The sequence below is a fragment of the Drosophila montana genome, unplaced genomic scaffold, assembly GCF_035044405.1.
Source record: "Drosophila montana isolate Dmon_TW-CO22-7 unplaced genomic scaffold, ASM3504440v1 contig_920_1, whole genome shotgun sequence".
NCBI classification, from domain to species: Eukaryota; Metazoa; Arthropoda; class Insecta; order Diptera; family Drosophilidae; genus Drosophila; species Drosophila montana.
This window is the reverse complement of record NW_026999206.1, coordinates 773071-785692: the sequence shown is the minus strand read 5'-3', so window position 1 is coordinate 785692 and position 12622 is coordinate 773071. Positions and strand designations below refer to the sequence as shown.

Below are 12622 nucleotides of genomic sequence, written 5' to 3'. Positions count from 1 at the left end.
GAGCCCAGTGGCCCATGGGCCCAATGGCTAATTGGCAACAAGTGTGCCGGCCAGAATCTTAACTACAAACAGAACGTGGGCAGCCGGTCAAAGAGTCCCAATGCTAGTCCATAAATTAAACAATTAGCTATGTGGTTGCCTTTGACCACATCAAAACGCCAAAACAGCAATAGAAAAACTTGAGGCGGGGGTCAGGGGGCTGGCAAAAGTTTCATAAATCAATGCAAATGGCAAACGAGGCTGGAGCCAAGGTTAGGCGAGGGGGGCGAAGCAAAGGCTTGCTGTTGGCTAAAATGGCCATTAATTATGCGAGTGTATAAAACATCATTTCACGCCTAACAATATGCAATAAAATATGAGTGTGCGCCTGCGTCTGTGTGTGTGTGTGTGTGTGAGTTTGTATGTATGTGACACTTGAAGCAATGGCCAAAGAAAGAGCATCACAAAAAACAAGTCAGCGTGCTGTAGTCGGCAGTGCCCGACTAGAAGATACCCTAAACTCAGCGCCTAGCTGCAGTTGCTAACAAAACAAAACTCACAGTTCATGCTGCGGCTGTGCTTCTTCTTTACTTTGCCCCACACTGTGTTTAGGAAATGCATTCTTGAATATTAAATATGATAAACATGAACTATGATTAGGTCGCCAAATCGATATTTATACAAATAATGCAAACAGAAGAAGAAGAAGGACAAGCAGACACAGATGGCAGCTGGTCATCGCTCGGAAATGCCTTTATCTGCCTGTCACACACAGTTGCTCAACAATTACAGGGTATAAAAAAGCACAAAAAATAAACGAAGCAGCAGAGAAGCTGCCGAAAAAAAGGGCCAACAAAACATGCGCTGATGTTGATTACGACCACATTATGTATACAAGTTGCTTATATCAGTTGTTGTTGTTGTTGATATTGTTGTTCTTGTTGTTCTTGTTGTTGTTGTTGTCGTCGTACAAATGTCTTTTTTTTTTTGTCGCTGTTGTTGTTTTTGGCCTGTTGCTGCTGGCTGTTGCCGCCTGCTTGCCCTAATGACCCCCCTTTGCGCTCTCTAATTAATTAATTGATTGTAATTAATTATTTAACGCAATGTTATTCGTCGTCTTTTTACAGTCTTTGCCCTTTTATCAGTGTGTGTGTGTGTGTGTATGAGAGTGTCTTATTTGGACTCACACAGACACATTTAATATGCATGTTTAACAAAACAGAACACGAACAACAACAACAACGAACAGAACAAAAATCTTTGGCAGAAAAACATCCTTCGGCTGCACGACTTCGAATACCCTGTCAATCTTCTATAAGAAAGACAGCTGCATAAAATGGTAAACGAATGTTGCAAGTGAGTGTCATCTGAAATGAATGACAGACAATTAAATTGGATTGCTTGTATTTAACTATCGGTTAAATGTAGTTGTCATCTAGAACGAATATGTGAATGTCAGAGACGCTGACCAGTTCCTCAGATTTCACGTATTTACATAAATCGTTTTAATCAAATAACTTGAATGAATGATGGCTACATTGTGTACCGCAGACGAATGCAGTTCGTATCATTCGAAATAATGTTGCATGAATCAAAATCGAAGTTGCATGCTTACAAATGGAATCCCATTGCACAGGTCAATGTTGTTGTCATTTAGAAAATTATAATTACAATATACCGTATAAATGTAGATCGAATAAATAACCAAAGATAGAAAAGTAAATCTGGACTAAATAAAAGTACTAATTAGTCCAAAGACAAATGAAAAGGTCATTCAAACTAAATGTCAAATATACCGCTTAGTCCATCAATCAAATTAGTCAATCTTTGAATTAATACGAGCTCTTAGTATTTAATTCGGATTGTGAGATTTTCATTCTGAATGTGAATGGGAGATATTTCCATGCCTCATAATTTCAGGTGTTGCAAATAAAACAACAAAAGCGTTTGGAATATTATTCGAAATGTTGCCGAATGAATTTGCTCAAAGGTCAAGCAAAATGTCCCCAACAAGTCACGACTAATCAAATGGAAAAAGACGCCGCCAGATACAATCGTATTATGGCTATAAATATGGGCGTCACTTGACCAAATACTGCACGTGGGCGTGGCCAATATGGGCAGCGGCTGCTGCGGTGCCCTAAGCCAGAAACTGATTAATGTGCCAGTTGGGAATAGAGAGTAGGGATTGCAGAAGGAGTTAAGGAATTAGTGAGGGTATCAGAAAAAAGATGGTGTAAGTACGAAGCTGGGCATAGTCCGAATAAGGATTAGAAGGAATACAGAGCGTATTAGTATAAGACCGAATACAACAAATTATGATGAGTTAAGAATGATGTGAGGCATACCGATCAAAAGGTAAGGAGGAGACTGAAATGAAGTACAACGAATAAAAGGATGAGGAGCAGATGGGCAAGAAAATCATAATGAAAAAAGGATGGGAGTATAGAAAGCATTAGTATAAAGATGAGTGCAAAGCAAAGGAGCATATTAAGTTAAAGGATGAGGAGATGTAAATAAAATAAGAGAAACATGGGGATTAAACAGTTAAACACGAGAAAATAATGAGAAGTGGGGGAAAATAATGAAACTGGGTTCAAGAAATGAAGTGGTGTATGCAGAACATGAAAATAAGGTGGAGCATAAAAATAAAGGTGGTATGGGAAGTGTAAAGTTTAAGAGTAATTAGAGGTGGGGGAAAGAAGCGTATTGTGTATAAGTATAAGAGCAAGAAGAAGTTCCAAATATAAGAAAGCTGTAGAAAAGTATAGGAAGAATAAAGGTTTAGATTCAAGATAAAGGAGAGTATAAAAAACTAGGAGTGTATACGAAATACAACAGTCAGAAGAATAATAAGAGAATACAATGCATAAAGAGATGAAGAATGGGAAGAATGAAAGTGCAGAAAAGAGTATAGAGAGAGAGAAAGAGAATAGAGAGCATAATGAGACAGCGGAAGACAGTGGAAAGCATAAAGTATAAGAACAAGAAAGATTAAAACAAACTGCACAGAAATGGGAACTAGGAAAGACTACACCATTAAGAATTAATAAAGGGAAACTATATGATAAGCAAATGCATAATTGGCAATTGCTTGGGTTTTCGCTGTCTTGGCCACAAACTGTCGAGTGTGTATGTAAGTTTGTCAGTGTGTGTGTGTGTGTGTGTTTGTGTATGTCAAAGCGTCTCTCATGTGGCATATCTTGTTGCTGTGGCCAATCGCCGTTCTGCCTCAATTAACTTGATTGCTTATAATCGTTTGTGTCTTGAGTTGCGCCTCATTAACGCGAAGGAGTGCAAGTAATTGAGACATTTTGGTGTAAAAGGACCACTACACAACGCCCCCCTCCTTCCACACCCCACACACACCCTCGCACACCCACGCACAGCCCGTTCCGCGGAAGTGCCTGTTGCTGCCATTATGACAGCTGTCATTTTGGGTGGCAATTGGAATTTTTCATGCCACATACCGCATGCTGCAAACACAAATGATGCATCAATGCATGCCACACATGTGAATGCAGTATGTAAATTTGAAGTCCCAAGACCACACACACGCACACAACCACAGAGCCAACCCTAACGAAACATAATTGACAGTTAATATTTTGCAGCTGCCGCAAGAGGAATGCAGCAGAGTTTCAGGAAGGGGTGAGAGGGGGGGGGGGGGGGCGGTTGTGAAGTTCTGTTGAGGGCATTCGAAACTCATCGATCAAATTGTCACGCGGCAAGTGCGGCCAGCGGGTGGAGTCGGGGAAAAGTTCGCGCAAACAAAAACAAAAAAAATAAGGGAGAAGAAGAAAAGTTTAATTCAATTTAACATTGAGACGAGCCAAGTGAGAAAAAGGTAGGAAAAAGGGTGAGCAAAAGGTGCGAAAAGGGCTGAGCGAAACGCACAACCAAAAAAAAAAAAAAAAGAAGCAGCAGAAGCAAAAAACGGGCGAATGGGCCCAAGTTCACCTGCGTTGCAAGAGCGACAGAAAGGGAGAAAAAAAAAACATATGCGCAGCATACGTAGCCAACGAATCGCTGTGCCGCTGCATAAAGTATTCGTAATATTCATGAATGCATTCGCTGGCATTCACTTTTTCAGCATGCGTATGTCATGTGCCTGGTGGCACGCATAATAATTGCGATATTGATTTTTTTTCATTCTTATATTCAAGTGCAATGCAAATTTTGTAATACCCTAAAATCCCTATTATTGCATAGTTATTACAAATTACAAATTACAGCAAAAACCTGTTGGGAATTATAGACGCTTTGTCCATTTGTTCACGTTATGAAGTATTGTTCTTATCTCACGAAATGCTTACATACTGCACAATTTTCGATCAGGATGATAAAGTTAATCGGAGTCCTCTTAGTTTTGAGTTCATGTTAATAGAAGTAGCTTTAAATGATTCTTTTGGGTATATTCCAAATAAATTTCTGATTCAGGTGGATCAAATTAGTATATCATAAACTTGTCTGGCAATGCCAATGATAATATAGATAGTTTCCATTGTCTGCAGTAGTTTGCCTTCGACTATTTTCTTAGATCATGTCGCTGTCATATAGTCCATATAGAATATATATATAAGTCATTAAAACTTAACTGAAGATAGCTGATCTTTAACTCAAGGAATGGCCTGTCACTTGAATTCCATCATAAAAATATATTTAAAGGGATGGATAGATATTCTCAGAAGAAGAGAAGAATCAGACAACTAAACCGCGAGGATTCCTGTGAGTATAGACCGCACTGGGTAGATCGATTACAACCATATCCTATGCTAAAAATAATATTTATTACTTATGCAACTCCTTTAACATTCGTGTTAAACTTTAAATGTTAATGTTAATATTAATCAATACGGGATTCAGCTATTTCATTGCTATTAAAAAGGCCGCCAACTGGTTTTGAACCATTTATTTATTTTTATTTATTATGAGAGGTACATACAAAAGATTTGTTGGATAAGCAAAATATGTTATGTGCTGAAATTTACAAAATATGGCAATAAAGGCTCAAACCAAAAACTGGGTTCATAAACATTCTTTTTGGATTTGCAGCCTTGATTATTATTATAAAACTTTCTGTGACTATTCTCATTCAAGAGTGTAATTTGTATTTGGCCACTGTTTTTTTATGAAGATATTACAACACTTATGCGGGTGGCGGAGTTCGAACCCCTGACCCACTTCATTCGTAGCTTGAATGCGTGAACATTTAAAAAGTTACAGCGGCAACATAACTGCCAAATGGCCCCCAACATTGTTGGCACAACTCCACAAAGTAGTCTAGAGAAGGGACTAAGGGGGGAGGGGGGGGGGGCATACAGCCTATGTGGGGGAAGGGGGGTATGTGACTGGCTGATAGGTGCGCGGTTCCGCGCCAAATAGAAATGCGCTGAGAACTGTGCTTAATTAAAAATTGTAAGTGGCAGTAAATTAATTATAAACGCAGCCCGCAAAGTGTTTGGCTTGCAGCAGCTCCACATGTGTGCGTCGACCACAAGGCGTGGCTAGCCCAGGTAAATTCCTCTGGTGGGGTAGCACACACTCACGCACACTTGCGCACACTTGCGCACACACAAACACGCACAGACGCGCCCACACACACTCTTTTAACTCTTTCTGCTTTTGCTGGCTGTCAGCATTTTAATTTCTTTGTGCATCAAAAGCAGCAATTTTAATCAAATTTCCATTCTTGATTATGTGTGCGCCTATTTGCCCATGCTCTAGGGGATGGGGCGTGGCAGGTTAACAAGTGGCTGCGGTGGGCAGCAAAGGCAAAGGCAAAGGCAAAGGCAAAGGTGAAAGTGAATGTGAAAGGCAAAGGGAGCGTGGGCAAGTGTGAGCAGGGAATTTTGCAATTTACACAAGCCGCGCAACTATTTTGATCGAGCTGCCTCGGGCCAAAATGGGTCACGCAGTAAATTAACAATAGAACCATCCATATCCAAAATGTGCTTGTCAAACTGTGCAAGTGACACTGGAGGTTAATAAATTACACACAAACACTCGCTCACACATCTGTGAGAATTTCATGTGAAGGGCAAAAACTGTTTTAATGCCATGCTTTTGCTTAACTTGCTAGCCAAAACTAAGTGAACGTGGAGGACGGTGCATAATAAATCAATCGCCAAATGCAACTGACACACTGCAAAGCTGCAAAGCTGCAAAGCGAGCAAACGCTCAAGGAAATTAAGAAGGCACACATTTGAAATCAATATTGATAGCAATTAAGTGAACATGGAGAACTAAAAGCAATTGCTCTCCTATAAATAAGGCTAATAAAAACGGAGGGCCTAGCCACTAATTACCTGCTGATATGCAAAACAAACAGCTATCTGGCCAATTAACGGCTTAACTGCACGTAAAGTGAACATGTAGGCCAAATAGATGCAAAATTTACCAATTTTCCAATTGCATGCAGAAAACTTATTGAGTCAAATAAGTGAATAGCCATCAAACAGAGCTATTGCTCATTAAGTGAACATTTAGGCGTGTAATTAAATTAAAATAAATAGAAAATAGCTGGGTTAGATGTTACTCATCAAGAAAACAATATATATATTTTTCGTATATATATATTTCGACATGTAACTCATAAGAAAAGTGAAAAATAACTGTTAGGCAAAGGCAAGTAGCTGGGGAGAAGAATATCTTTGTGTTCAGTCTCCCCTACAAAAAGCGGGACTTAACAGCCTGCTTTAACCTCGTTGCTCATAAAGTGAACAAGGAGAACACATAGAAAGTAAGATTAGGGTTAAACTAAAATTACAGACGCTTGTGCTTGTTTAAACTTGATGTTGAAGACGAAGAACAATTTATATGCCAAGCTAAGGCTAAAAAATAACCAACCAATAGACTAAATATATTAAAAATAGTACGGGAACTTCTCAACTGAATATCTGAAGAAAATATTACACATTGAGAGCCTTGCGCTTACTAAAGCTATGTGTCTCAAAAATATAAACAGCTCATGAACACAGTTAATGCAGATTAAGGGCCTACGCTTAAAAAACATTGCCCTAAAATTTAAAGTCAATTGGTAAAGGACCAACAAAACGGAACGAATCGAAGCACAGCGAATTCCGACGAATATGCACTTTTGTGAATTAACTAACAATGCGAGCCAGTGTTGCATAGCTGCATAGCGTTACCAACCGCAAAGGTTGCAGGGTGGCGCCTCCAGTGTTGCAACGTGTGTTGCGGCTCCGATGTCCATTTTTGGCAGTTGTCATCGATATTCTATGGGCAACGCTGGGCATTTGGGGAACTCAGTCTGGTTTTTCGGGGCCGTTGGCCACAGATCAACAGCTCAGCTCAGTTGTCGTACCTGAAATGCACCTGTGCCATACACACACACACACACACACACACAGAGAAATCTGCTGCTGTTGATGTTTTGTTTTTGTTGTTGTTTCATCTGGTCAGTGAAGCGTGTTGCCGATTGAAAATTTAATTTCCCGCCCATGGCACAAAAAACGAGGCAAACTACAAAACTGTAACTGGACGGCTGCCCCGCCTACCGCCTCCTGGTACGGCCAGTGTATTTCCGCCATTTTAGCGTTTGCTGTTCCGTTTCATTTTCACTTTTCACTGGACTTCGATTTGGTTTCATTTTGGCTTCAGCTCACTTGCTGGTCTCTCTCTCTCTCTCTCTCTCTCTCTCTATATATATATATATATATATATGTATATATTTCTCTCTCTCCCTCTCGCTCTCTCTTTCTGTTGTAGCTCAGTTTGTCTGTCGTTGCGTCTTGTTTATGGCTCTTCATTTGCAATAATCCAAATTGCCATGACTACCACCAGTCCGACTTCCCAGCTGTATTTCCTGTTTCAATTTGCTGATTTATTTATTGCCTCTGCCGGCAACAACAACAGCAGCAGCAGCAACAACAGCAGCAGCAAACACACCCACTTGACTGATTTCCGCCTCTTGAATGTTTTTATTTTTTTGTTGTGTTAACCGTATCTGTAGCTGCACCGAAATGTAGCTGTATGCTATACTTATCTAATTTGAGCTCCGAACATTTTGTCATCCTCAGGTCTCTCCAATCGGCCATTGGGCCCGCCACATCGCAAGAGCAGTCTACCAAAGCATCAGGAGGTGAAGCGTCGCTTCCTGCAAATTTGTGATACCAACTTTTCGAATGAGGTGAAGGCGGCCCTACGTCTGCCGGCCTTCGATTCGTATGAATGGGGCGATGCCGATGTCATCCACCTAATGCAGACCATGTTCCTCGAGCTTGGCTTCGTTGAGAAGTTTAGCATACCCGTCGATACGCTGCGCGAGTGGCTCTATGAGGTCTACAAGCACTACAATGAGGTGCCATTTCACAATTTCCGGCATTGTTTCTGTGTCGCCCAAATGGTAAGTGAAAACTGTCAACTTTATCGACAGCGATTATGAAATATCATTGAATCGAGTGCAATCACAGCGAAATAGCATAGCAGTTATTACTATACGACAAGTTTCCATTTATTTAAACGATATGCATTCAACTATCTGCCTAGCTAGACGCTGACAGCTCCGCAAGTGTTGGTTAATTTTATTTAGTTCTAATTCAGATTTCTGCTATCTATGCATACATATGTCATATGCACACTCATCTCGGACATTTATTTGAGAGCATTTGGACTTAAGCCAAGAAACGCACAGACAATTATCTAACCAAATGAAGTGCATTCATTCCTTAATATCAAATTCTTATTCAGAACAAGCAAATTATTTGAATCCCGAAGCGTAAATACCTACAAATTCAATTGTTTCAAGTAAACCAAGTGTCGTCATCTATTTCTATGTAAATTGCTATTCTTGTTTTTTTAATATGAGAAGCATGAAACAAATTTTCGAAGGCTGCTAAAAACCTTCTCCCTGTCTGTCACACATGCTTGAATCGTTCTCGAACAGGTACTTTAATTCATTGTTAATTTATTTGAGCATAAATTGTGCAATTGAGCCAAACTCTTTATGAATACAGACCTGCAACAAGCTGTAGTGTCCTTTGGGGGTCCTTTCAGGACTACAGCGAGACTGCAGCTGGGCCTCGAATTGAATTCAATTGAAATTGTTCAAGAGACGCTTGCAATGCGGCGTAGCTAGGGTAAATCCAAATATGGACAGTTTATAGATGTGTGTATATGTATTTATATATATTTATATGTGTACATATAGCCTTAAAGAATAAAAGATGACCAGGCTGCATACAATCAATATATTCAGTCCCTTTCCTTATGTGTGTATGTGTGCGTGTGTGTGTGTGTGTGCAGCTGAACAATAGACGCCACGTTGTATGCAACAGAAACGCCAAAGGGCGCTCAAGACAGACAAAGCAGCAAGTCGCACACATGTAGGTCTAGGTGTGTGTATGTGTGAGTGTAAGAAAATGCCTATTTATAGCTAGCAGAACAAACACATACACAGGCACTCACATACACGACAATTTAAAATAGCAACAACTGAAGAGGCAAAGAAATGGACGCGCAAAATGTCGCTCACTGCTCACTGCAATAAAACAGCAACAAGAACATGAGCAACAACTGCAACAACAACAACAACAACAACAACAACAACGGGCAGACAGACATTGGCACTGACAGACGGACAAACTGACTGGCCACTCACCGAAAGACAAAACAAAAAAAAAAGAAAATAAACTCGTCAGGCATTTGGACCAAGATCAAGAAAATAGAATAGAAAAAAAAAGGAACAAAATTTAAAACAGAAAACAAAAAGTTAAACGTGCGTAGCTGACATTTGAATACCCTTCTTCTGTTCTGTTTGTCACTTAGGCACCATTTTATCGACCCGCAAAGCAAATATCAATTACCAAAAAAGTCTTTAATGCGCATATTCCTGTTCGAATAATAATTTAAATATAATCTATACTAGTCACTTTTCAATCAACTTATTTGACGGAAGTTTTCTCAAAATATAATGCCTTCACATATACATAAAAGATATAGTCATTCGTTTTGCATTCAATTCGATTCCATCATCAACTTATTTTACTATCGAGTTCGAGGCTTTAACTTGTTGAGAATTATAACCGCCAAGCAACGAAAAACAGCAAAGCAAGCAATACCAAACTCCACTTTTACCAAACAAACAAAAAATATATTTAAACATATATAAACTTGATGAGTTTGCTCAAAATATGACAAAATTTTCGTCCGATAACTGGAATGAAAGCTTATAAATATAACAGCTTAGGAAATTTCATTTAATTTCATCTTTAGGGAACTTTTAAAGCCAGAGTTTGATTACGTCTTACATACATAAAAGCTGTTTTTGAGCAAACTTTAAATGCTAAGGCAAAGATTAAATGCGGGAATACGATCTGTATTTAATATATATAATAGAACGTACAGTATTGAGTGTATATAACAGAACGTAATATACATAAAATTGATAAGCCTATCTGTAAAACAAAATATTTGCTAAGTTAAGGCTTGATGCATTAACAGAAGCATAATCTATAGCAAGTCAGTCAAAAGAGCTAAGTATATTAAACATATTGTGTAATTGCATAGTTTATGGCTATTAAGACACGTAGCTAATATCACAACCAGCTTATAATACCCTGCACCACAAGGGTATGCAAAAGGAAATTCAACGGCTGGCGAATGCAAATTGTGCCCAACAAGCGGCCAGCTGCTGTCCAGGCGCACAACAAACGAACAAACCAACACAAAAAAACCCACCCAAAATTCAGAACCTCCCAAAAAACCCAACGACAGCGACCCACTTAGATGCTCAAGGGCCAACGAAGCATTTTGCGAACCGAGTTTTTAACCTACATTTTTGGCAAATGAAACTTGCTTTTTTATGCAGCCTCTATATAGTACATATATTTTATGTTCTTGTTGTTGTTATAGTTGTTGTTTTGGGGCAGCGGCGTGTCTGCTCAACATTTAGATGAAATATTAATGCGCTGTTAGTTGGCATCTTAAGTTGTAGGCCACAGTGCTCCGAAAAATAAATTAAGAGCTCAGCTCGCACAAGACTTCAACGCTAAGTAGCATTGCAGAGGGGCAGCTACTAAAGTAATCGTTGCCCGAATTTATCGATAAATCGGAATAAAAAGGAACTTGAGCCAACAGCGAAAAGAACAACAAATAATGCATGTGGAAACAAGCTGCAAACGAATTATTCTAATTATTTGGCTCAGTTGAACCTACTCATATTCCTATTTACTGTATAATATGTCAACGTTGATTAAACGCCTCAACAGTTTTGGGAAACGTTTAATGAATAAGTATATTAAGTGAGCATATAATGATGCGGTTCGTAAGCTGAAAGTAGTTTTGATAAGCAACATTTTATTCAGCATAACTGCTAATGAAAACAGTGTTGTTAGACGCCTAATTAATGCAAGTATTGAAACTTTTTTTGGGAATTTTGAAGAAGAGTTCAGTGCCCAACAAGTAATTATAGCAAAATGGGTGTCATAATAACTATGCATCTGAAGGATTTTAATATATGTGCAAAGTCTTAACAACATTGGATTATCATGATAAAAAAAATCGATCATTGATAAGAATTCATTAGCATACTTAAAAGGCAATATCAAATCGGACTTATGTTACATGTCTCTATATATAAAACAGTTTGTCCTGACTGACTGACTGATTGGTGATCAACGCACAGCCCAAACCGTAAGAGCTAGGAAGCTGAAATTCACTGTAGTTAGCTTATGTGATGTAGGTGCACGTTAAGACGGGGTTTCGGGAAATTCCACCCGCAAGTGTGGAAACATCGCGAAAAACGTTTGTATGTAACTTTTTTGTTTACCATCCGATCGGCCCCAAACTTATTTTCAAAGATCTTTGTTCAAATTCATTTGAGGGGTGTTTAACACTTTTCGAAAAATCCGTTCCTCCTTGGTGGAAATGGACGTCAAAAATTTGGTGGGTGACGTTTCGCGCTCAAATTCGTTTCCAAAGATCTATAAGAAAAATCATTTGAGACGTGTTTCACACTTTTCGCAGAATCCAAACTTTTTCGGGTGGAGTGCGACTCAACGATTTTTGTGAGAAGTTTTAAGTTGTGTCCGATTTGCTTCAAACTTATTTTCAAAGCTCTACATAAGAACTTAATGAATACGTATCTCAGCGATTTGGGAAATTCCACCCGCAACAGTTTCAAAGCTTTTTGAGAACGTTGATTTTTAGCATACGTGCCGGGTTATACCCGCTAGTATTATATATTTTATTATATAACTATCGGTTGTGGAGATACAGCTGCGGCTCAACACCACTATGCAGATATATCGTTTCTTGGTAAAAGTGTTGCCTAACGCCCAGTCAATGCAATGCTCTAGAGTAATCCGGTATTTTAAATCATAACGCATGGTGATTTTTGAAAAATCCTTAATGGAAGAAGTTAAGCTTAAGCTTTAAGCACTTGCATTTTTTCACTATTGAACCAGCTTCACTGTAGCTGTGCCATATGGCTTTTGACTTTCGGGAGAGGAAACGAAACTTTAAAAGATTATTTCAACTTGACAACAAAAGCCAAGTTGGCGCCGATGGGCGTGGCCGTGTGACAAATAGAAGTGCAACCAAATAAAGAGTCCAAATTTATAGTATGCACAGCGGAAAAGGGAAAAGCTGAAGGAGAAACGGAGATGAAAGCATGAATGGG

At 39.1% G+C, this 12622-nt stretch overlaps 1 protein-coding gene across 1 annotated transcript in view; it reads left to right on the top strand.

The window, feature by feature from the left end:
• The window catches only part of Pde9 (phosphodiesterase 9), a 171831-nt gene that overhangs the window by 139536 nt on the left and 19673 nt on the right, over positions 1–12622 (top strand). Inside the window, exon 5 of the mRNA XM_064699354.1 lies at positions 8022–8347. Coding sequence (XP_064555424.1) covers positions 8022–8347 — 326 coding nt within the window. The remainder of the gene's footprint in view (positions 1–8021; positions 8348–12622) is intronic.